Below are 26834 nucleotides of genomic sequence, written 5' to 3' on the forward strand. Positions count from 1 at the left end.
GCAGCCTTGTGGAGGTAGGAGACTCTCTCTCAGCTGTCACCCGGTCAACCACGCTGACATTTGTCATATCATGATTCAGTAATGAGCGTGTCTGGGCGGGGGGGTGGCAGCTCCATGATCACAGATGTACACAGGAAGATCTGAAGCCAAAGCCACAGGCCCTGTCTGAGTCCTGACCCGCTGTGATCCGTGCGGCTCGGCGGCTTCTCAACGCGTGTTTCCTAAACCTCAGAATGTGAGCCACATAAACCGAGCCTCTAAACTGCTGTGTCGGGAGAAACTATAAGAAACACATGACGTACGACGGGCTGAAGTAATAGAACTTTAATGAATAGACTCTAACTTGTTTGGAGAAGGAAGCCCTCTGTGGCTTTTACTCCGCTAGATTTGATTGTCAGTGAAGTCCGTTCTGCTATTGATGCCATGTAACTGACTTCCATATAGAATCAACATAGTGCGCCCACTTTCTACACAGCTTGGAATAATGGAAGAAAATAAGAGGCTAAATCTTTACAGTAGCAAATCTGCGTCACGCATTTCTGACATTTGGGTAAAATAAACACTACAACCCTTTCAAAATCAGAAGTCTCCGTGTGCGTGTATCGGATCCCAGACACAAAAGAAACCCAATTTGTTTAGATAATTTAGCAGTTTTTCAGCAGACACATTCTTTCTCAGTGACTGTGGATATTATGACGGAGCGACTGAAACCAGACCAGATCCTCTGGCTCGCACACGCACATAAAAGCCAGCCGTAATGAATGGACTGAACTCTTACAGATTCATCTCACTGTGCTTATCAAAACTAATAATATTCCCATTGGTTTTTACAGAGAGCTAGAAATCAAAGCGCTAATACCGCGACCCCGTTGCCACTGTCATATGTAACCACTTAGATCCAATTATTTGTGAAACTGCGAGCAATCTTGGGACAATAGTGACTATAATTTAGTGGGTTTCATAATATGGGTTGCAAAGAAAAAAAAAGAAAAAACCTGATCACAACCAGGAATCTAAAAGCTCTTATGTTGAGCCAATCGGACGGAGATAAAAGACATATAAGAGGAAACAGAGGGTGCTAAGGTAATCCAGAGGACTTCCACTCAACTGCGAAGGTATTCTTCTTCTGTTGCGAAGACACGATGGGTTCCATTACTGTACTTCCACTGTAACTTCCACACTTTATATTACAAACTAACACAGTGTTTAAGTAGACTGTTATCTGCTTTTAAAGTCAAGTTTCTGACTGGGTGCTGCTCCGGGGTATAAACGTTTTTTTCTTCTGTTACAACCAATTTTGGCTCCTCTTTTCCAATACGACTACAATTAACACACTAATAAGATCAAGTCTTATAAGTAGGGCCGTCAATCGATTAAAACATCTTGATTGTCCGTAGTTAATTGCAATTATTTGCAAATTAATCGCATGCCTGTGAAGGGGAGACTCATGGGTACCCATAGAATCCATTTTCATTCACATATCTTGAGGTCAGAGGTCAAGGGACCGCTTTGAAAATGTCCATGACAGTTTTTCCTCACCAAACTTTTTGCATAAGTTTGGAGCGTTATTTAGCCTCCTTCGCGACAAGCTAGAATGACATGGTTGGTACCGATGGAATCCTTAGTGTTTCTAGTTTCATATGACATTATCATATGAGCTTTAAAACTTACTCTACAACCTAAAAATCGCAAGTTGCGTTAATGCGTTAAAGAAATTAGTGGCGTTGAAACAAATTTGCAATATCGCGGTAACTTTGACAGCCCTACTAAGCTAATTCATCAATTAATACCATACACAACCTCTACTACAACCGGATCAACATAGATCTTCACGTTTGCTACTGTGCACAGCCCTTCAAGCAGTTGGGGAGGTCAGTAATATCTGGTGATGGGTAATAAGAGCCACGGCTTCTCTATTCGCACAGTAAAAAGTAATGGTTTTTGATCCTAATGAGAAGAAATTGAATCAAATCTATTGCTGATCCCCAAAGTGCAGTTGTTGATCCATAGCTTAGGCGGTCAATGACTCTTAAAAGGCCAATGCTAGAGTGCAGCCACCTATTAATTTTTCCTATGACTATAAAACTTCTCCAAGCGAAGCCCAAACTTTTACTTATACCTCGCCGTGTTCAAGGGCTGCCAGGAAGACAGGATCCCAACGCAAGCAATGACAACAAGAGTAAAAAAAACAACAAAAAAAAACACATCCTCTTTGTAGTCATAAATAATATAAAAGCCATCACCCTTCTTCTTGCACCCGTCAATAACACTACGTCTAGAAGGAGACTATGTTCTTGGCATTGCACTTAACCACAAGACAGCCTTTCTCTTTCTGTGCACTATTAGCATGAGCTCGACCCGCTCCTAAAGGGCCAGAGGGGTCAGAGGTGGAGTGTTGTGAAAGCACAGGCTGTCACCGGCTCTTACAGCGCTTCCGCATCTCTGCTAACTAAAAGAGACACACACACACACACACACACACACACAGCCTACCGTCTAAACATACAGGAGCTCTGCTTTAGTGAGTCCCATTAGACACTTCAACCTCCACTTTAATGAACCCCCCCCCCCCCCCCCCCCCCCCCCCCCCCCCCCCCCTCCCCCCCCTGAATTCTCTCTCTCTTCTGCCCCCCCCACCCCCTTACAATCCCAGAGCCAGCCTTGCGGCACACTCCAATGTTAGCGACTCAGCATGTTTTCAGCGCGGTGCGGACGCGCTCTCAATCATCATTAGGGGTTTTGCGGAGTCCTGGGGTCTGGGCAACTCGCCAGGATGTGTAAAAGTTTCCATGAGGAAAGCCTCGAGTTGCCTTCAGAAGCGTCGGCGGTGGACGGAGATCCTCAGGAAGGTTAGAATGCCCTTTTTTTTTGTCGCCGGAGGGAGGGAACGAGGGAGACAACAACTCTGAGAAAACAAGCCTAGTAGAGTTTCAAACCTTGAATTAGGGAGGAAACAATCACAAGGAAAACTACCCGGTATAACACGAGGCAATCAGAGCACATATGTCAAATGTCAGAAAGCGGCAGAGGCTGCGTTGCACTCTGTGTTTTTCTTATTTTGGGGGAATAAGGGCCCTCTGTTTCCCAGAGAGGCAGCTGGTAGGAATCTGGCCCTCTGATTAGCACTAGTTCATTTTCGCTGTGTGCTGCATTCAGCTGCACTTCATGATATCACCCATCACAGCAGCAGCTAATGAGACAGGACACACGGCAGCAGCCTCACAGGACCGAACTACCGAGCACGGCCAGCACACTGATCCTTCTCTACACACACACACACACGCACACATCTGCAGCAAAACACCTATAAACACCAGGAACCAAGTGAAGGGTTTGCAACAAGTGGTGTGGGACTTTCCAAAAACGTTTGTGTTAAAAAAGCCAAGTCTAAGATTAAAAGTGTATATGTGTGTGTTTGTGTGTCTCAGTGGTTGTTTGAGACAAGAGGGGGTATGATGTCACCAGAATCACACGTGTGACAGAGCGTGCCGTCATTTTAGTATTTCTTTTTTTGGCCTAATTAGTGCGCCAAACTTAAACGCTGCAGACCGTGTTTTTCATAAATTCTATTGTTACATCCACTGATGTCATTTGACTGGCGTTTTGCTCACAGTTATGTGCCTCGTAAAGCACAGATAGTGGGCTGTGAGTAAGCACGAAATGTCTGAAAACTTTTTAACGTTTTATGTGAGGCCCACCATGCGTTGTTTACGACGGTGAGTCAACAATACGACCAGGCAGAGTTCTTCCAGCAGCGTTGGGGTGTTTCATCCTCTGCTGCTTTACTCCAGCTATGTGAAGCGAGGCTGCAGCAGGTGAGAGCCAACATGCCACTGAGTGAAAATGGCTGCTCCGACGTAGAGCTGACTGCCAACTGGATTCTTCCCATAAAACCTCATACCAGACAGCAGAATCCTCGCCTCGTGTCTTGCACTATAGTTAGTAAGCTTTTAGCACAGCAGAGGGAAGAGTTTAGCAGATTACAATGGAGACTGTGTACGGCAGTCAGGGGGGTTTGCATCCCAGACTCCCTCCATACTAACCCAGCTCCTTGCGGTACAGTAGCTCACCCGTTGATAAGTTGAGTGATTTCTCAGGGGCTGTGTAAAAACCCGGGCCCGGACCAGAGAGACACATTTCCTCTGGCTGATGAGAGCCGGAGGCCTCAGCGTTCGAGCGTGGGAGGCGCTCCACTCTTGGGGAAGATCAAGTGTGCTCCCGCAGACTCCAAATCACCGGCCCCCCAATTGCTGGGGAGGAACGCTACTCTACATGGCTGGCGTTAAATCACCGCCGCTGTGGTGAGGTCATCCGCTTGTCTTCCCTCTCTAATGGAGCGCTCGGCTCGCTAACATACGGCGGTAATGCGTGCGGACGGGGAGCGGGACGCCCTGCGAGCTGCCTTCCGATCTTATTTATTTTAGCTTAGGGCTCATTTGAGGGGTTTGGGATAGGGCCGGGCCGGGCCTGGGAGCAGCAGATGCTGTCGGAGTATGCTGTTACCACCACACACTTACAGGGACTCCGCGAGCTCACCACAGATGCTCGCGCAGACGTTAGGTGATGCAAATCGGCAGCACACTGAGGTTTTTCAAGCGGCTGCCTCACTGTCCATCGGTCAATCAATACACATTCCTGCACGTCCCTAATGCAACTGTAATCACTGGCTGAATACATTTGGCCACCGGGTTGGAGAGAGATGGAGCCTGCTAAAGTGACAGTGGATGGAGTAGTGGGGAAGAGAAACTAGATTACATGATTTCACCCTAGCACTGATGTCTAAATCTGGTATATCTTCATACTGTTGGGTGTAAAAGGACCTCTTGCCAACCTTACTGTATTACAAAACGCTAAATAAAGCTACAGTTTCACTTCATCCAATTAATGCTGAAATGAAAGCCTCTGCCTGCCGTAACTATTGAAAACAGTCAGAGAGAATTTCAATTGAGCAGATTTGTTTCAAATTAGATTTCTTAGAGCACATGAACTCAAGAAAATGAGGCAACAGAAAAGAAAAGAAAGAGAAAAAGAAACAGGAAAGAAAAGTTGGGAATCAGTTTATAGAGCTGATAACAGACAGACATCCCCCCCATCCCCCCTGTCTCTGTATTGTCTGTTTATGAGGTGAGGACTAATGGGACTCATCAGGACTGACAGATATGCTGACAACTGCATTTCAACTCAATTACAGTTCCACAGCAAAACTCCCCTGGTCCCCTCATGCCTATCACCCCTCTACTCCCAGGGCTGCTGATTGAAGCGTGCACACACTCATACACACACATACTACCTCAGTTTACTGAACAAAAGGTGCACAGGAAGGGTGATATTCCTGAGTTGTCTCCCCCCCCGCACCTCCATTTGGATACGGGGGGGTTTAACATTGCAAACTGGCGCAATGCCATTGACGTGTTCTATGAATATATATCATAACAGCAAGTGGAGCCTCTGCTAACACAGATAACAGGTTGCCGACCTGAGAGACGATGTGGCATGGACACAGGAGGCCGTAAAGTCGACCATATGGTCCCTTGGGTGTGACTGGTTTCATTACCAGAGGGAGACCAGTGACCCCGCAGCCTCCCCTGATGACGACAGCCGCATGGTGTCGACTCCGTGGGGAGAAGACGGGAAAACAAAGCCTCTGGCTTCCGCCTCCCGGCATGCCTCCCAGAAAGATGGAGGGGGGGGTGGGGAGGGGGGAAAGTGGCTCGGTTCAGGAAACCCCTACCCATTGTTTTGCTTCCTTCATTAGTCGTTGTGTCAACGGTTTGGTTCGCTACGCGTGTGCCACTGTTTTTGTTCTGCTTGCACCGCGGCTGACCTCGCAGCTCTGATGTTTTGACAGATTGTTTCAAAATCCCATCAAGGCAATTTACTGTTTTAAAGCAAAGCAGCCACTTGGACAACATAAGCCGGACCGCACTTTGCACAAAAAGCAAATAAATCTGCCGGGGTCTAAAATTAAACAAATGTGACGTCAATCTGCTGCCAGAATTCCATCAGGAAACACTGAGGGGTGCAGCAGGGTGCGGCTATGTGTGGGGGCTTGCAGATAAGCAAGAGGTGTTAAATAAATGTAACGTGCTACGCAAACAGCCATTTTTGGCACGGACAGGGAGCTCAAAAAGAGAAGCTTTCAAGTTGAAAAACAAAATTCCTGCCGCTATTCTAATTATCAAATGGAAACTTGCAACGTGTTTCTCGTAACTCACCATCATCTAGGTACATCTGGTCCAGTTCCCCGGGCTCCTGTTTGACGGTGATGGCCATCGACGGGGGGCTGGCGTCCTCAGGTAACAGGCTGGGTGAGCTCCCTCCGGCTGCTGCCTGACTGGGGCTGTAGGCCTGAACGAAGGGGCTCTCCGCAGTCCCACCAGGAGTGGAAGGTAGGGACACCGGGGAGGATGAGGGGCTGCTGTTGGCATAGATAGGGTGGTAACCATGGGGCCCGGGGCTGTTGAGGTGGATGGGGCTGCCCTGGGAATGAAGCAGCCCCAGGGGAGAGCTGTGGTCAGGCGATGCTGGGTGGGCGAGGTTTGGGCGGCCAGGGCTCTCCTGGATGGGGGGCGCCACGGGGCCCGGTGGTGGTGCCGCGTGGGTGGGGCTGTTGGGGAGGCACTTGCTGTATGCCACGGGGGACAGGTCGTGTAGGGTGGGGCTGGAGCTGGGGGACGACGACGGCATGGCAGCATGGCGTGGCGGGCAGGGAGGGTAGCCACCGACCAGGCAGGCGTCAGGATCGGCTACAGGCATGATGGGAGCGAGCCTGGGCCGGCTGTAATAGGGCTTTGAATGCATGGGCAGTCTTGCAGTCCCCAGAGAATCATATTCATCATTGGGTTCTGTCTTTATTATCGGCACTGGGGGGAAAAAAAGTAGAAAGAAAGGTGGAGATATTAAAAAAAACCTGCAGGGAATCCACGTGGCGCAGTGAGTGCACGAGTGAGGCTGAGTAAAGCAGTGAGCAGGCACAACTGTGGCCGCGATACCCTCCATAATCCAAACAAACAACCACCAGTGGATATGGGCTCCGTGTCAACTTGGCTGAGCTCTCTAACAGAGAAACCCTCACGCCTCCCAACCGCCACCCCTCTTTACCACATCGTGAAAAAAAAAGCAAAAGAATAGGGGGGGAAAGAAAAATGGATGAGTCATCAGTGTGGAAAGCCACAGCTGGCTCTAATAATGAATAAGACCTATTTTCTTTGGACTCTCCTCCAGCTCTGATATCCAATAAAAGACTACTTTAAAGCACTGGGCTGCTGCTGCTGCTGCTGCTGCTGCTGCTGCTGCTGCTCAAGGAGCCCAGGACCCCAAGGTTTCCTCCACACACTCTAGAAGTAATTGTTTCTCTCAGGACCAAAAGATAGAGAGAGAGAGGGTGAAAAAAAAGGGAGATGATTTGATTTTGATTAGGCCGCCTGAGCTCCTTAAGAGGCTGTAGAGCTGCGCCTGTGGTTTCAGGAGCTTCAGGCCTCAGCTAATGCAGGAGAGTGCAGTGACCCCACTTGATCATCCCACCTCCTCTCTTCTAGCTTCTAATCCAGTGCAGACCGTCTGCACCGTTTCCTGATTAGTCCTGACGGACAGGTATCACATGCTTCCTGTTCGCTGTCAGGAGCAGTTATTGAAAACAACTTTCTATTAAAATGAAAGTTTTTCAGGACAGAACTACACGGCCTGGGTCTAGAGATGGAGAGAGGGAGATCCACATTAACAGGCACATTGGTGAGTTATTATATAAGTACACACATGCGCAGACTGTGCCAGCGCAAAACTAACAGGGCAGTGTTAAAACACCCAGATGCGTAGCAAAGGCTTCTGAGTCACAATGGATGCACTGTTTCTATTTCTACACATTGTTAAAACATGTTAATGGGTGTGGTGAGCGTTTGATGCCAAACCATTAAGGTTTTTGGTTCTAAGTAACATTTACTCAAAGGCGTACACATGTCAATATGAATAAGACGTCTGTCTGAACTGTTTGTGTTTGAACACAATATAGAAGCTTTGAGCGATAGTGAAAGCAAAGGGTGCATATGAAATGTACAGTTTGAAGAGAGTGTTTTTCATTGTGTTATTATTTTTTTTCGTGGGAGTCGGATTTGATAGGACATTAATCGCGCCTGTAGCCTCTGGGGTGCTGGGATGCGGTGCGGTGATAACGCAGCAGGGAGCACATTTACGTCAGCCCTGTCTGCTGTCAGAGCCCAGGGACCGGGGCCCGGTGTCTGGGGGAGCATCGTAAGGCGAGTCCCATGATGTAGGGCCTCCGAACCACAGCCTGGGGAGTAACAAGCGAGTCACATGGTTCACAGTACATCCACCGCCACTTCCCCTCAGCGATTCCCTGCCTTTCTCTTTAGTGTGAACGGGTGGCACAGTGCCATGGAGCCGAGATGTGTGATGCCGGAGTTGTCATGTGGTTACGTCATAATCAAATTTGATCATTTTGACATTTTAGCTTCAAGTTCTGCATTGTCATCTGTGAGTTTGTAACACATTTTGACCTGTTAAAGAGGACCTATTAAGCTCATTTTCAGGTGCACACTTGTATTTGGGGTTTCTACTAGAACATGTTTACATGCTTTAAAGTTAAAAAAATGCTTTATTTTTGTCATACCGGCTGTGCTGCAGCACCTCTTTTCACCCTCTGTCTGAAACACTGTTTTGATTGGTCAACCAAACCAAACTCTTCGGACTCTGCTCCAGCTCCGCTCTAACTAGCTTTGTTTGAGGATGTGCCAAACTATCCGCAGGTATTATGCAAATATGTTACTTGGTGACATCACCACGTTACGGAAGAAAAGGCGGGACTTCAAGCAAGGCGTTTCAGACGGTTCAGGAGCAGAGTTTCTGTTAGGGAGAGTAACTCCCTTTGGAGTGGACTCTTGGCTTTGTAACTTTGCAGAACTTTTACATGCACAAAAAACTATATAACTAATTAAATAAAAGGGAAAAAGCACAAAAGCATAATAGGTCCACTTTAAATAAAGTTAAAACATTAAATTATCATCCATGATGGATCCTGAAGACTGATATACTGTATGTGTATGTAAGATTTTCTTACAGCTACAAAAAAAGTCATATTTTTAAAAATATCATGGTCTTCAGGTTGTACTTGATTTTTTCCAAAGGAAGTATGAAGCACACTCATATTTACCAGTCCTTCTGGTTAATGATGATATACATCACAGGGAAAAAAAGGGATGAAAGAGGCAGATTGCCTGATGTTGGTGACTGTCGCTCACTCTGGATGCCCATTAAACAAATCTGATGTACCACGTCACGAGATTTCCTGCCTGCCTTTGACCAAAACCAACATGAGAATTTAATTTAGGCGAATCAGCAGTATCTCAGAAGAGATGGGATGCTGTTGACCTTTGCAGTCCCACTTTGTAATCCAGTTAGAGTGTATTTCTGAAGAGCAGTTTGCTTTATCGCAGCTTCAACTTTTCATTCTCCAGTGAGGTAATTTGTCAACATTATTTTCCTTTATACCCTCTGACTATGAGCAAGACTGGCGAAACAGGAAATCAAATCACGTTGGAATAATGGCCTTTCTTTTAAGTTTCAAACTTCTTTTTTTTTTTGCCTGCAGATTCTCCCTCCTCTGCTACAGATATAAACAGAGGTCTCCCTCCAGCTCCACCCATCCATCTGTGTGTCTCCTTTCCACTTTGTGTGAGAGCTGAGAAAACAGATTCACCAGGCGAGTCCCAACTTCAGCTGGCTTCTATTTCCTCCCAACCTGTGGGTTATGGCCCACAGACAGTTGATGTTCTGCACATGGTTTTCTCTCCATCTCTGGCAGTTTCCCCTCTGTCTGCTTGTATTAAACTGATCAGGCCTGATCTGGGTATTTTATTGAGCGGTTGTTTCCTCTGAAGGGGAATGGGAATCGGGACGTAGATGTGCGTAACAGTGTATTTGATTAGGAAGGGCAAGCAAACAGGGCTTATGTAGATTTGCAAATTTCCTTCCAAAGGAGACCCTCTCTACTTTTAGCCATCGGGCAAGAGGGATTATGGGATGCAAAAGGTTCTGATTCTCATTTCCATCGCTTGTTGGCTGGGATATGACATTGTCATGCTGCTGAGAAAAAATCAGGGATTGTCGTGTTGAAGAAATGCTGAACTCATCTTATTCTAACGGCGTGAATCTGCAGTGACATTTAACATGGAGCAGGTGGTAGTTCATTAACTCAAAGGTACCTGGTGCACCATGTCCCACTGTGTAGCCAATCTGGTCACCCAGTATACTGTTGGCCTTAGTGTGCTGTAGGTGAGTCTGACAAAGCCACGAGCTCTAGACATAAGACAGAAACAGTTCAGTCTTTGTCCGATTTTCGGGAAAAAGAAAAAAACATGACTGTGCAAATATTTACAAAAAAAAAAGAACAATGTGTGGTTCATTAAATTTTTCCTGTATGTGTCATAGAACATGTTTCTGACTTTCTTTCCCCCTTTCCAGCTCCGACCACAAACCAACGCAGCGGAGGGAGTCGGCACCCGTTTGCGTTAAGAATAGAACTCGATATTACAGAGGAATCTCCAAACGGCCTGTAAAAATAAAGGGGTTCCGAGAAGTTCTTCGCCCGAGCTTTCGGTCATTGCCAGGACTTTCTTTTTTTCGCCGTTCGTTGTTTAATGTGGTTGGTGAGAACTGTTTCTTATTTGAAGAATGACACGTCACGTCTCTACTCACACAAGAATGATTGGAAGGGAGCTTGGAAAAAGAGGGGCTCATTCCGGGAGCCAGACAAGGACACTTGTGCTGCATCTCAACATCACAGACAAGCAAACCCCAAATACTGCTGATGGTATTAATCAACAGCAAATGCCTCCAAGATCCCTCGGCTGAAAACAGCTTTAGCTCATATTCAGGAACTCATAATCAGCAGAAAATTGATATAATTGGCTGAACTGTTTTTATTAGGGCTGTCAATCGATTCAAATATTGAATCGGGATTAATCGCAAATTATTTGCACATTTTTATCTGTTCAAAATGTACCTTAAAGGGAGATTTGTCAAGTATTTAATACTCTTATCGACATGGGAGTGGGCAAATATGCTGCTTTATGCAAATGTATGTATATATTTATTATTGGAAATCAATTAACAACACAAAACAATGACAGATATTGTCCAGAAACCTTCACAGGTACTGCATTTAGGATAAAACAATATGCTCCAATCATAACATGGCAAACTGCAGCCCAACAGGCAACAACAGCTGTCAGTGTGTCAGTGTGCTGACTTGACTACGACTTGCCCCAAAACTGCATGTGATTATCATAAAGTGGGCATGTCTGTAAAGGGGAGACTCGTGGGTACCCATAGAATCCATTTTCATTCACATATCTGGAGGTCAGAGGTCAAGGGACCCCTTTGAAAATGGCCATGCCAGTTTTTCCTCACCAAAATTTAGCCTCCTTCCCGACAAGCCTTAGCTTTTCTAGTTTCATATGATGTCCAATATCTTCACTCTAGCTTTAAAACTGAGCTCGCTGCAACCGAAAGATCGGCTGCGTTAATGCGTTAAAGAAACTAGTGGCGTTAACTCTGACAACCCAAGTATTTAACTTTAATAAATTGCTCATGAAGACACTTGACCTATGTGCTCTCTGACATACTGTACAGTGCTAACGATACATTTCAAAGAGGATTTCTGAGCGGCTCAAATCCTGTTTTAATATCACAACGGCAATGTTTCAACAGGTCTACAGCCCCCCTCTACTCATATCACAGAGGCTTATCTTTGTCTGTCAGCTAGTGAGAGTGAGAGCGGCTGTGACTCCACCACAGACTGCATCTGATAATATGTTATAATTTCACAGGGCGAGGCCGAGGGGAAGATAATAATCTGTTTACACGTCTGAAACAATACCGTCTCTATTGAAATAATATTCTCATCTGAGCTGAGTGGGAACATGCAGCATAGTGAAACTATAAGGCATCGGTGCTAGTTAGGTGCCGACCACATTTGCATTGAAGAATAACAGGATGGTCACATGACCTGAATGGAAAATAAAGGTGGTTTTTCACTAGCATCTGTGTCCCAGAGTGTTTGCTTCATCCTTCCGCTGTTTCAAACAAGTCGAGCTATTTAAAGGGTCGGGTTTGCCTTTTTATAGATGAGCAGACAGCAGAGTGTGAAAGAAATGTGCTCTCTAAACAACGTCAGCGACCGCAACTGTTCTTGAAGTGGGACAGCGGGCCGGAAGAGCCTTTTCATACATGTGTTGACAACGTTGTGTGTGTGTGTGTGTCCTCCTCCGCAGCCCACCCCGAGTACCTGGCCACAGTGTCGGTTGTTTCTCTCAGTGTTGACACACACGCGCACACACACGCACACTGAAACCCTCAAAAGCAAACAGCTTCACTAGGATTTCCTCATTCTTTGTTGCTGAATTGAAACCATGAATGTAATACAGTCATCATTGCCAGAGAGGGGGTCTGTTTACACTGATTACAACCTTTATACAGTATTCTTTGTGAATGCTTTTCAATCAGTGAGCACGGATTAGTCGTCATGAATAAGAAAATGCATTTCACTTCACATGCATTCATAATTACAACTACAAACTCTGTAATGATACATTAGCCTTTAAATCTCATTGACAAAGTGTCAACGGTGCTGGAGGTTGCAACTCTGCTGGCTGTGATGCTACTTCAAAAGAGAAATGTGTTTTTTTTGGTGTCGCCCACAGACGTTTCCTCACTGAAATACAATTACTTCTGCACCCAGAGCAGCTCTGCCTCAGCTGTTATCCAACACAGTTGTAATATTACACTCTAGATTACCTCTTTGATTTAAATACAGATTGTTTGTTTTTTTAGAAATGTTGTATATTTTAATGTGCGTCTTCAAAAAGCGTGGTAAATCTCAAAATAGAACTCAATAGCTTGTCTCTTTGGCTGTAACACTTGTGAGTTAATTATGCTCCTTTTGCGAAGACATTAGGCCCGCTTGTGTGGTCCACGCTGTATTTTGCGGTTTACTTGGCAACAAAAGAGAGAACACAACAAGTCATCTTTTAATTAGAGCTGTGTTTATGCTCAGGGAAATGACTTAGAGATGCATAGTGGAGGCTGATAAGCCTCTACGTCTCCCCTTCTCTCTCTCCCTCCGTGGAAGCAACGGTATATGAAATGGATCTGCTATATATGGACACGGTTTGTCAGCCCCTCACTGGTCCAGTTACCCACGATGAACTCGTTCATCATATGATCAGGCATCTCCAAATAGGGCCTTGCTCTACTTTCTCTCAGAGCCTCGTCCAAAATCCCAATCACTTATCTCCTGTGGCCGTAAATACATCTGCTGATAATCTAAATGTCACATCTTATTAACTTAAAACGCAATGCACGCTCCTCCCAGCAGCGTTAGACCCATTAGACACTGATCAATGAATACCATTGTTTTGACCTTATGGATTTTCGCTGGTTATCAGGAAAGAGGGACGCAGGTATTGCAAATAGAAGGTTGCTGGTTGGAATCCTTAAACCAGCTGGGACGATGTGGGAAAACCCGCCTTCAGCAACTATTGATCAGGTGCCAGAAAAGTTAAGGCACTTGAACTCCTGAATGCTTCAGTGAAACTGCTCCACAGCAAACAAAAAAAGGGTTTTGGCTCCATAACTGGGAGGCATTGTTTCGCTGAAAAGAAGAGCAAGCATGCTTGGTCAACTTTCTCTGAATACATAAAAGATAAAATAACAGTATTCCAGTGGTTGGATGGTTGAAAGTGATACCAAAGCTGGTATTTCACCTGCACCCATTGTGAAAAAGTCAATAGCTCGCAATGTAATTCTTGAGGCTGAACTCTTCTCTAAACTCTCAGCGATACATTCTTCAAATTCCAATGTGAAAGCCATCTATAAACACTGAGGCCATGGACACATGATAAACACAGAGAGAGAGAGGTATTCCTGGGTTTTCAGGTTGTTACATGAATGACAGGGCAACGCACCGCCTGGTAGATGCACGTGTGTGTGTGTGTGCGTGTGTGTTTTTGTGCATTGGTGAACCAGAGGGGCATTGTGTGTGAGGTTGGGTGTGAAAGCCAGGTCGCCGGGGGATTGACTTCTCTTCATCAACAGCGCTCGGAGGCTCTGTCACTCAGCAGGTACACCTCATCGCTGGGGAACGCCGTCTCACTACAGAATAAACACACCTCACATCTTCTGCTCTCACTCACGGGCCACGGGCCATGCGGTGCTAGGCGGAACGTCAAAAACGCCGACAGAATACTGGCACGCGAAATTTCACATGGCATGTTGACGGGCTGCGGTAAACTACAGCCGATGGATGTCAAGACCTGGAGAAATACGCTACGTGATGAATGCAGAGTGTGTGCAGCTTGTGAAATGCATACATGTCTGTCAGTGTCGCAGGTGTTTAAAAAAAAAAAAAAAGGTGGGAAATATTTATGATGATTACCGTTAGGAGGCAGGTAGGTGAAGCGCTGGTACTGGCTCCTCTTCCTCTTGCCGTTGCAGACGTAGAAGTTAACCTGCACCGGGCTGGATATTCTCTGGTTCCTGTACGGCGGGATCTCCACAACAACAGTGCTCTATAACACAAATAACATACAATGAGATATTCTATGAGATAAAACAGCTGCAGATAGCATCAACAGATAATAGTGCATTAGTTGTATTTTCTCATCTGATTTCATGGCACTCTCCAAATGTACGTTTGTAGTACGACTTCCTGCAGCATATTAATCAACAGCTATGTTTATTTTACAGCTGGCCTTCATTTAGGGGTAGTGTTTCCAAGAGGCTGGACTGGGAGCAGGTCTAAACGAGCTCGTCTGGACTGTGTAGACACAGCAGTAGAGCCCATGAGGTTGGTCCAGTGCCCGTGTTTGTCTCTGAGGAAAACCCCAGGGCTTTAGCTTTGTACAGCACGAGAGGAGAGAGAGAGAGAGGTAGCCGGTTTATTTGTTTGCACAGCCATGCCTCCCTGTGGAGAGGCTCGCCTGTCCCCCTACCTTTCCCCCGGGCCAAAACTCGGCAAGTCTGGACGGATGTGAACTTTCGACCGCTTTCTTTCTGACAGGGGAACACGGAGGGAATTAGTCCGATTCCTGGGATGGCTGTCACTCTCGTGGGGGTCTGAACGGGCCAGAATGACAGGAAGCAGGTTTTTGTTGGTCATCACTGTGGACGGAGGCAGCCATATGGGGGCGTGGGGGGTTTTGGAGGTGAGGGGCCTCCGTCCTCCGCCCCGGTCTGCCCTCCAGATGACGACAAAGAAAATACGCAGGTGGCTGATTGAGTGTGTTAAATGTGTGTATGCACATGGCTTTCCCCTCTCCATCCTAAGCAATGAAAGTTAGCACGCTCTGGATGGCAATAAAAACACTGTCGGGCAGGCAGTCTGGAGCACTTTACGGTAGTCTGGTGGCAACTGACATGAGAGGAAGGCCAGGGCTCTCTCGCTGTCTCTCCCCACTTGTTTGTTAGATCTACAAATAAACACAGTAGTATTTGTCTTTCATCGACCTCGCCTCCTCACACCGCCGCCCCCCGGCCGAGCCTTTCACGCCCACTAATTTTCCAGCATCTGGGACTCCAGCCACGGCACATCAGCCAGCCCTACAGGCCAATTAGACATCAGAGTCCGTATTTACCCTCCAGATGCAACCGAGTCATTTACCTGAGTGAAATAGCAGCAACAACAAGGAGGAAAAACAACCTCAAGTTGCAGCATTTAGATGTGTGTGGTTTATTTTAGACCCCGTGCGAGTGTAAATTGCCTCGGTTAGTTTACACAAAAAAAGGAGGGGGAAATGGGGGGAGAGGATGAGACGCCGCTGATGAAAGGCGTCAGCAATGCAAAACATACTGTCATCACGCACAGGCAAACAGGTTTTCGCAGATCCTGTACTGAGAGCAGACCTAACGAACCTCAGTGAAGTCTTAATTAACTCCAGAGCACAACCAGCTCTCTCTGTGACACGTAGAACAACATTTGCTTCGTTCCCTCTCTTGATGATTCCCTTTCACTCTCCGTTTTATATTAACACAATCAAAATGTGTGGCAGAGCGTCAGTAAAAAATGAGTGCGCTGGTTTATTTTCTCATTACGACCCTCATGAAAAGCAGCAGGTAAAAGCGGTGGGTGTAATCCACTCTTGGCTGCAGGATCCAGGCACAGACGAGGTGTTTTAAGTCCAATTCACCACAACACACAACACTTTGCTGTGAACTAAACGTCTGGCTATGCTGGGAGGATCCACATGTGTGTGTGTGTGTGTGTGTGTCTGTTTTTGTGTGCGTCAGAGGAAAAACAATATGACAGCCCGTGTTTACTCAGCTAGGGTACAGAGATTTTGTGAAAATTCCATTCAGGATTGCATGGGCTAATCATCATTGTCTATGTTGCAACTTGTAATGCCTTAGCAAAGGTTACATCATTACAGGGGACAGATGAGGAGGAGACGGAGAGGAAAGGAGAAAGTGTCAAGGGAGGGTGGGACTGAAGACGGCGGGAGCATTTCCAATGAGTTACGTCGGTGAGGCGCACTTACATTTTTGACGGAGTCCTTGTCAACTTTGGCTTCCGTCTCCCACAGATGATGCCCATCTATTGGCAAAAGAATAAAACACAATATTTAGTATCATTATACAAACAAGATGGACCTTTAATGGAGGGCGGCTACAATCTGCAGATGATACTCGTATCGGTGAAGAGGAAGAGATGTGTGATCTGGCGGTGGGTTAAGGTATTTTATCATTTTGTTCAGTGTAGTTATGAAACATTATTTGATTAAACAAGTCGTCAGTAATTTGAGAAGTGATTTATCAAGCACAAAAGCAAAGCATTTGCTGGTTTCAACTTCTTAAATGCATTTGCTGCTTCTCTAAAGGCCTTTACACACAAATAAACGACAAGAAAATGCGAAATACTCGCCCATATCTAGGGCTTTTATTGTGAAAGGTAAGAACAGAAAGACTGGTTCTGGTCTGCGCTGCCTTTGTCAAGGTTGAAAGAAGTAATAAAGTTTGCCGTCCTGGTTCGGACTACATTGTTTCATAAATATACTGTAGGTGTAACTAAACACGTTTTTTAAAACTTGATTTTTTTGCTGTCATTCGCGGTGCGAAAGCTCAGAAAAAACATCTCTTTCTGGAAAAAAATTACTATTTTTTTTTGCTGCGAAATATTCATATCCTGTGTCAAAAGTGCTCATGAAAAAACAACAGTTCTAAAATATATATTGACATGCAAATGGTGTCTAAAGGCTTTAAATCTTTGAAAATGTAAAACCTTTAGGTTTGGACTAAAAGGTGTAATTTTAGGTTTTGGAAAATTGTGATGAACTCATGAAGTTAAGCATTAATTGCAGCCATAGGTCAGATTTTCAACTGGACTTGCCAAACCTCTCTCCGTTAAATGTGTCACTATTTTTGTCCCTTCATTAAATCCTTGATTAGATAGACTCTCCTCCCTTATTTCTATTCTTAACTCTGCTCTGTGAAATAACAAAAAAAAAGTAGCAGCTTTTGTTTGTTCTCTCTTTCTTCTCATCTCCATCTTGTTGTGGTGAGGAGGTTTCCCCCCGCTGCCATGCAATAAAAGGCCTGTGAGCTACTGCAGCTGTTGGGAAGCCTGCAGAAGCTCAGCTCACATTCTTTGGGTTTTCTCTGTGATTTCATGCCACACCTTAGCGAACAGACTCTCTGGGCTCTGCTAGGGCAATCAGCACCGACCGCAGTGCCAGAACCGATGACTCATTAGGGCTGTCAGAAATAGAAGTGACACAGAACAGTCTTTGTGTCAGTGGCACACCATGTGAGGCAATAGCATGGTCACCGTGGCACTGCTACCGTACCGTATGTTAGCCGGGGTAGTGAGCAGCAGCTGTGCTTTTAATGCTGCTGAAACGCTGTGCTGTGCTTCTGGGACAGGAAGCCATCAGATAATATGATCAGAGCCAGTTTCCAAATAACTGATAGCAGAAGTCCAGCAGCTCTGGAAGATGTAAAACCTTTGTATTTTTTTTTTCAAAAGCATTATGTTTTTCACATCACGCAGCAAGTGAAAGAATAAAGGATCCCAGTCGCGGCTGGCTTATTATTGGTGAGCTGTGGCAGTTGGGGCTGGTGGTCAGCTTTATTATTCAGAGGGTGAACATCAGTAGATATCTCTTTCCAAAATGGCCATATTAAAAGTCAGGAAAGGAGAAAAACAGACGGTGAACAGATCAGATAAGGGGTTTCTATTTGAACTGAGGGAAATCAGAGTTGCATATGGAGAAATGTGCCTCGCTGTAACGGAGATGATGTGGATGACCGAGGGAATAGAGAGAAGCAGGGTCGTATAGGGCTTGCCGTGTGCATGCATGCGGCAGGTGATTGAGATGCTCAAAAGAATGAGAGGTGCACGTAATGCTGTGAATAGACTCAGAGCATGGAAGGGCAATTAGAGCGAGCGCAGACAGGGAGAAGGTCAGAGAAAGGGAGACAAACAGAGATGAGCGTTCCTCATGTTACGTCTAGGGGAACCAAGAGGGAATCTCACCCGCCTCCGCTCTGGGAGACACTCCAAGAGGGAAACCTTAGACTACGACGTCAACCCCAACCTCCACCAGTAAACATGTTTTTCAAACTTTTCTTCTTCTTTCTCTCTACCGTCCTCTTGATCTATTCTCTCTCACCTTTTACACCTCTCTGTCACTTTGTCACACTCCAAACTTTTCAATGATCAGCAAATCTGAAACTGAGACTGACTTGGGACGGGGCCACATGTGGCATACCTTTGCGAGTCACAGAGCGCCGCACCACTGATAACCGCAGAACTTTCCATTCACTCCTTCTTCCCTGCAACATCTGCAAAATGCTTCTGTTCCTGACAACACCTCCTCCTTCACGCGGCCTCCGCCCACGCGTAATGCACACACACACACATGCACAACTGCAGGAGCATGCACACACCGCAGCCACAGTATCCTCCACCTTTGTTCTGGCTTTCAACTTGAATGATAAGAAAGGGGTATAGGAGCTGCGTCTGGAGAAGTCTTGCTATAATCCAGTCACATTGAAATGAATGAAGGCACACGGACGTGTAGAAACACTTATTCTCAAATGTAAACCAACCATCTGCCCATTGCTCTGCATGACTCACTTGTGCAAATGATATCCACAAAGACTAACACCAGCACAGACAACCAGGACAACACACTCATTCATGAGACAATTAGACCACATGTAGGGTGAGGCTTCTTGGAGTCAGGTCTTCTCTAATTCTTGACAACGAATTATGTTGAGTAAATGGTGGTAGAACACAGCAACAGTGTTGCTGTTGTAGTAAATCTCACACAAACAAATCCTCTCATTTGTCATATTTTCATGGACTGAAGTTTGGTTATAACGATAAAGATGTGTGTCCTCCATCTGGTGTCATCGAAAGGCAAACAACTGCTGCAGACACCAACGATTTTGGGCTTCACGAAGCCACAGATAGCTGATTAATGGCATCTCTGTCCACATAATGACCTTGCAGGTTTTGGTTTTCCATAAGTGATTTTTTCCTCCTAAAAAGTGTTATGTGTAGTGCACAACAACTTCCATTGACCGAAGACAAGATTTTTTGAGAATGGAAAATATGATTCACGTGCTTAATTGCGGAGGTTGTCTTGTGAAACAACCCAGATGGATTTTGCAGCTACAGTGTGTCTCTTTTCCAGAGAAGATTTTCAGGAGTATTTCTCTCTCTTTCCTGTTTACATACGTCAAGTTTATTTTCCGTTTAGTACCGTCCTGCTGCTGCTGCTACCTGGACTGAACATGCTTCAGTAATTTTACGCATATTTTCACAGCGATTACATTGTTGTCCAATGAGGAGCAAAGCCAAAAGGCCAGAAAAAGGGGTTCCCCGCGCGACTGATCCCCGAGGTGCAGCTGCTTTCCCCTCTGAAGCACCTGACCTCTGCCAATCTCAGGAGTGGTGAAACTGGAGAAATGTGGGTCTGCTTCAGATTGAGAGGCTCCTGTATAAATTATGACCTGACAGTAGATCCGTGATGGGTTTATAGTCAGGAAGTGAGTTATTCTTGGTGTAAAACAGGGAACGCGTGAGCTGACTTGACCCGTGGGTGCAGGCCGAGGAGGACGGCGGCCAGTAGAGACGGATTTTATCCTTTTATCAAGACTCCAGCTGTGTGGCATTGAGTCTGACAATGATCTAAAGGCTGAGAGGGATGGCTGGAAGATCATCCAGACTTTTACATTTGTATAATATTTGTGTTCACATGGAAGACATTAAGGTTGGTTGCTCTCCATGGTGTGTTGCAAAGGGTCACTGCAGGACCCCTCACTTCTAACTCCTTAAACTGACTGCATGGTGAAGAGGACTGCAGGTAGATGCTGTTGTAGTTTTCATGCAGGGTCTCTCTAACTGTTTGCAGCCGTATTGGACCAAAAGTTTCATGCACAGAGCAACGCGTCAGCAAAATATATCACTATTCTTATTCCGTGGAAAGAGCATTTACCCCCAGAAAAGGAAATGGAAACAATTGTCTCCCTCTGATTTGAACCACTTCTCTGGATATATAACTTGTTCAGACAAGTCTTGAGTAAGGGTGGAGGCCACAGGACAATCTAGACATCTTTCTGTTATGATACCGGGATGATTCAGACGATCCCTTTGATGTATAGACGTGCCCAAAGCAGAAGCATTTCAAGACGGAGCACTGGCCTGTTGCTGATGAAACTTTACATCATGAAAGAAAAGACATTTTAATGAGCCCGAGGCTTTGAGGGTGAAAAGCAAACGTTCAGTTAGGTCAGAGCTTCACCCAATAACACTATAGGTTTAACTTTGCATCCTCACACTGAAAATGTGTATATTACCCCCTCATTAAAGCGGGCAGTGACACCTCCCCCTCCAATGCCTTATCAAGGTTCACTCTTTTGGGGGTATTGACCCATGCATTTCCCTTCGGTACAGCCTCAGACCTGCAGTGGTTAATGCATGCTTTATGAAGGAATGGCAAAAGAGCATGAGAGGTTAAGCCCCTACAGCTCTGTTAGAGGGCTCCTCTACAATTATCATACATAATAATTGATTTTGGTGCGGTACACCATCCCAATTAGACGGGATACTGTAACTCACACTTCTCTAATCTCTAGCCTGAAGCAGGGGTGGAGGGCGGCTGACCTTAGACTGCCATATTAGCAAAATATGAGCCAAGATTATGCAGGTTATCCTAGCCTGAAGCCAAAGGGCAGTCTAGACACACCGCTAGAAGTACAATACATCGACCGATTTGTCTGGTGTTTAGACTTGCCCACGATAGAAGGGTTCAACCGAGTATAAACAGTCTCATGAATGAACTCTTAACAGCACAGATCACAGTCAGTACGGCCTGCGTTCTTTGAATCATGAAGGTATGAGGATCCAAATATTTCAGCCTGTTGCTGAGGAGTTTCCACATGACAAGAGAAACAGCCTAAGGGTATTGTTGTGGACATGTCCTAATGTTACAGATTACACTGTAGCTCAGACTTCTCTTAGTCTTGGCCGTGAGCTGGACCAGCCTGAAGCAGAGGTGGAGAGGACCAGACTTCTCCCTGCTGCTGCAGCAGCCCAGGCGTGTGTGGTGCTGCCGAGCTCCAGGCAACGCTCCAATCCGACCAGATGTAAAAACTATCCAGCTCACCAGGGAATTCCCTTACCTCCCCTCTGAGTCAGAGTGTAGGCTTTCCCCAGCTCTCTCTCTCTCTCTCTCTGTTTGTCTGTCTGTCTGTCTGTCTGTCTCTCTCTATTTTCCCTGCCTCTAGCACTCATTCCATCCATGGAAAGCAGGGCAAGCCAGAACGCACACTGCAATAGGTGCGCCAGGTATGTCCTCCTACTCCTGCGCCAAAAGAGCGGTTTGGGCAAACTGAAAACACTGACACAACCTCAACAAGTACATATAATAAAAAGAGAGCACAGCTATGCAAAAGCAGATGGAAAGTTTCATAAATGCCCACATTGCGGCTACGTGGAGGGTACGACTCTCCACGGTGGAGAAAAAAACGATAAGGCCTATTAAAAATACATGTCAACAATAATTACTGTTGAGAAGAATGTTTACATTACAGCAGAAACAAAAATGTGGACTTGAGGTTCTTGAGTCTATCATTATCTAGCTTCAGTCTGAGTCATTTGCTCTCCCTATGTGTGGTCTGAGATGAACTAAAAAACTAGGAAAAGCTGTTATATTAATCATCCATTGAAGGAATAAATAAAGTTTATTTACCGTATAAAAGACACATGACCCTACTCATGGCTTTCATTCACTAAACAGCATATGATAACTTCTATTCTCCGATGCCTCAGTACACAAGGTCACAAGCAGGATTTCTAAGGAAGCCCCGTCTTCTTTGCCTCCCCTCTTCCTCCCCTCCACCTACCCTCTGAGGGTCTTGCCTTTTCCGTTTCACCCCTCCACAGGGAATCCCTCGCGGATGACTCACTGAAAACACTTCCTACTGAACAACGCAAACAGGCCCGCAGGCGACCTGCGATGGCGCGTGCCCGCGTACACAACAACAAACACAAACGCACACGCAGTGGATGCACACAGTTTGCATCAGTTCTCCTGTGGGTGATGAAGTGGAGCAGTGGGGACGGACGTGGCATTTGAAAAGTAGAAGTAATTATTTTTCAAGGCGCATTAAGGTCTCCCGCAGTGGCATCAGCTATGAGCTCTGCTCATTTGATACTGAGGATGTCTCAGGAGGGAGGACAGCCAGACAATCAACAACAACATAAAGAGAAGGAGAGGTGGATTAAAGAGGCAGCGAAAGACCGACAAAGGGAAAATATGATTTAACAGAACAGCAGGTTAAAAGAATACATAGAAGCAGGGTTTCCCATTTATCTACTCTCCCATTAAAAGATAACACCACATCTGCCCTTCAAAGATCATTTGCACTGGTGAAACATGTAACTATTAAAGCACACGCTACTGTATGTTCACACCAGAAATACTAATAAAAGGCAGATCTATGAAGTACACCTTACTTTTAACCAAGAAAGTACTTTTTAAATATTTAACTTACAATTTAACTCACTTGTAGATGTAGCCAAGTTATTTATTTGCCTTTTCATTAATATGTTTCTAGCTTTTAAAAAAATATGTATCACCCTGGTAGATTTTTCAGAAATCTCCAATTAAGGTTACTTGATGTTTATAACATTTTATAAGAATTTTTTCACTTTTAAGATAATGCCAGAGGCCCGGGTCCCTAAAACAAGCTTTAACACGGAGCACCAGTGTCAATGATTTGCCAAGGACTAGTGGATGTTTTTGGTGTCTATGTTCTCATCACTTAACCAGAAAACTATTAATGGGACAATCTCTAAAATGTTGATGTCATCCATTATTTAATAGTCTAGTAATGAATTGACATCTGCTCTTGTTGTTTTCAAGGCAGGCGATTCCAAAACAGGCATTTGGGTATGTTTGTGCTAAAAGCAGCTACTTCCTTAAGTGTGTGTGTGAAAGCAATTGGAAACAGTTAAAGAAATACATGTATTTATGATTCATGGCTGTCTCATTTGGGCTAATAGGCTTTTTGTGCTGTGTGCGATCTGCCTCCGACTAAACTTGGACGGTTTAATCATTCACACAAGTTGGAATTGGGACACTCGAAAACCGTCTGGTGCTCCTTAGGATTTGTGGAATTTTCTGGAAGGTGTTTATTGGAGTCAATTTTGGAAAATGAGCAGCCGTCCTGACCTTCGATGGCAGCAACAGTAATGGCTGTCACCACTGTGGCAAACGCAGTGATTGGTGTTGTGCTGTACAAAGCGCTCGGCTGTGCGTGCGCACGTGTGTGTCCCACTGTGTGTGCATAAGCACATGTCTGCGAGTAGTAATTATTGCGGTGCAATGCTCTGTATTTCATGGGTGCGTTTAGTCATGAACTTTTCCAGAGGAAAATAAAACCAAAGTTATAGAATAAATCTGTAATATAATTATAATTTTATTGGTTTCTTTTTTTCCTCATTCCAGTTTGGTCCTTCTAAATCAACAATCGGGAGAAATTTTAAGTCTGAGAATCTTCATGAAACAGCAGGATTCTCTGATTAAAATACCAAAAGACAATATTTTGCAGTATATTTGGGACATAAGTACTTTTCCACACTCCATACTTGCTCATAGATAGTTGCCATTAGTGAGTAATGTGTGTGTGTGTGTTCCTGTGTGTGCATGTGTGTTGGTCTGTCTGTAATGGGCTTTCTGACTTAGGAGACCCTGGAAGTGGTGGGTCATTAAAGTTTACATAAAAGCAGACTAAGTAGTAGACAGACAACCTCTCTTTCGATCTCTCTCTCCCCTTCTCGACACCACAGAGACGGAAAACAAACCGCTGAAATGTCGATGGCAGGCGCGAGTGTGGGGATCCCGCTAGCGCAGAGCTGCACACCGGCTAATGTCTTTAACGGGTATCGAGGATAGAGGTAAGAAGAGCGGAGGATGAGGGAGTGAAATGAGAGAATAAGAGGAAACAGAGAACCCAAGGTTGGCAGTGAGGAAGAGAGAGAGAGAGAGGGGGTGAAAAAGGGGTAACCCAAACTAGAAAGGGTCAGGAGTCTCAAATAGCGGGGAGTTGAGAGGCGGAGGTGTTGTGTATGTATGGGCTTTCCTCTCCAGGGGATCCCCCTCATGACTAAGTAAAGCCAGGAGGAGGGAGACCCCACATTACCAAGTTCATCCACCTCCCCTCACCCCATCTCTACCTATCCCTTAACCCCTGAGGTGCTTAAGAGTTCTCTCACAGGGTGAGGCGAGGTAGAGGAGGTGTTATTTTTTATCTTGTCTTCTTTTTTGAAGTCACTGAAGAACAGCTTTATGAATTTGGGGTGAATTAAACACGACTCAATTTTGCGTGACATTTGTTGAAGCAGTGACAAAGTATGTTCTACTGATTTAGGCAGTGAATTCAGTAGTTTTCTAACCAATTATTAAACTTAAACTGTATTACATTCGTTATATAAATACAGGTACATAGGACGACACTTGACAAGTAAACAATTTAAAGGATTCTATTCAATACTGAAATATATATGTGAAGTATTTACTCTGATTTCTCCAGCTTTAATTTGCAGTATTGTCACCTACACCAAGGAGGTTATGTTTTTTGGTTTGGTTTGTTTGTCTGATTGTAAACTGGATTACGGAAAACACTACTGGTCCGATTTTCATGAAACTTGGTGGAAGGGTGTTGCACGGGCCGAGGAAGAAAGAACCCATTACATTTTGTGTGTAGTGTATCTGAATCTTGGGGCGGATACACAAATCATTTTTCACTTTCGTCAACATTGCGAGATAGGGCACGGTCTTGCACTTCTAGTTTTGAAAATGTAATCGCAGCAATCTGGATCAGGCTTACAGTATATGAATTGTGTGTCTTGTAAGCCCATGCGAGTTGGACATGACACATAATAATAATATAAATGCATGTAAAGAAAATGATCATCTAATATTAGGAGTGTATGTTTTGTCTTTATTTTTTATTTCTGATTAAAAACCTCTTGGTCTAGAAAGTGTTAAAAAAAGTAAAAGATGAAAGGGTGCTAAGTATTTTTGAGTGCAACTAGGGAATTTCTAAACAAAATCATCAGCAGAAATGATGAAATGGATGATTATTCAGTTAGATATTCAGGATACTATCAGAGATGTCTCCCTCATCCTTCCTTACTTGTTACTCATCGTCATTGAGTTTCAACAGACGTCAGAGGTATTACTGTGTTTGACCTTTGCTTTGATTTAGTGGGTGCAATAAAGGAAATGATCATTCGCTTGCAAACTTCATCAGCAGTGTTTTTACCATTGCTCCCTCCCACACAGGGAGGAAACGAACGGCCGAAAAAATCTGGACATGAAAGAAAGAAATAGCCTCTTAACCGACATGCAGCCACGGTGAGTATCCGGTAGAATGGGAGGAAGAGGGAGCTGCCGTAGTGAAAGTAAGAGGGAGAGCGTTAAATGTCAAAAGCAAGGGAGTCAGGGAGGGAGAGACAGCGAGGGAGAGAGAGGGAAAGTGAGAGAAAGAGACGTTGCATATGCCCTGGTTGTGATTCATTCCTTAACTTGTGGCGAGCACCAGCGAACAGGCAATGGAAACTTCAGCAAATGTAAATACGCTTTGGTTAAAAATATAGTGGCTTAATGCACACCACATGTGGCTCTCTGGCAGGGCCTGCTCTATTTTGACGGGAGGAGAGGCCGAGGAAATGCGACGGAGGCAGAGAGGGAGAGAGAGACGTTTGAAAGAGATATTAAGAGGGGGAAATTGAGAGGCAGTAAACATTGCCCGGTGATGGCAGCTCTTACCCTGGGCCTTCTCCACGAACACCACCTTGGAGTCGGGGAGGAAGTTGAGGCCACTCAGGAGCATCATTTTGCCTCCGGTGGCGGGGTAACTATCCACACTCTGCTTCTCCACCAAGGGAAGCTCCTGAGCTGAGCGCTGGGCTGTTGGAAGGGGGGGAACACACACACACATTTCAATACAGTGTGTGAGCCTACATAAACTCACTGCCTGATCTCCATCCACTCCAAGAAGCACAAGCCCGGCGCAAAGCCAGTAAAACAGCAGTTCTTGGTTAAGGAAACAGACTTATCAACTTTATTATGGTGATTTCATGACCCCTAGCTAAGAGGTTTTCAGCCAACAGCAGCTCTTTAAATGACAATGAAAAAGGCAGACAACTGAACATTTTCATGATCTGATTCTTAGTCATTATTTTCCATCAAGAAGCCTATCGCCAACCACCTGTCTCTGCTTTCTGTAACTGTGGCTAGCTAGTCTCCTTT

At 45.2% G+C, this 26834-nt stretch overlaps 1 protein-coding gene across 1 annotated transcript in view; it reads right to left on the reverse strand.

The window, feature by feature from the left end:
• The window catches only part of LOC119497518 (nuclear factor of activated T-cells, cytoplasmic 1-like), a 66151-nt gene that overhangs the window by 15821 nt on the left and 23496 nt on the right, over positions 1-26834 (reverse strand). The window contains exons 6-9 of the mRNA XM_037785686.1: positions 26352-26492; positions 16548-16603; positions 14450-14582; positions 6216-6863 (exon numbers count right to left, since the gene is read on the reverse strand). Of these exons, the coding sequence (XP_037641614.1) occupies positions 6216-6863; positions 14450-14582; positions 16548-16603; positions 26352-26492 (978 nt within the window). The remainder of the gene's footprint in view (positions 1-6215; positions 6864-14449; positions 14583-16547; positions 16604-26351; positions 26493-26834) is intronic.

The sequence above is a fragment of the Sebastes umbrosus genome, chromosome 11, assembly GCF_015220745.1.
Source record: "Sebastes umbrosus isolate fSebUmb1 chromosome 11, fSebUmb1.pri, whole genome shotgun sequence".
Taxonomy (NCBI): domain Eukaryota; kingdom Metazoa; phylum Chordata; class Actinopteri; order Perciformes; family Sebastidae; genus Sebastes; species Sebastes umbrosus.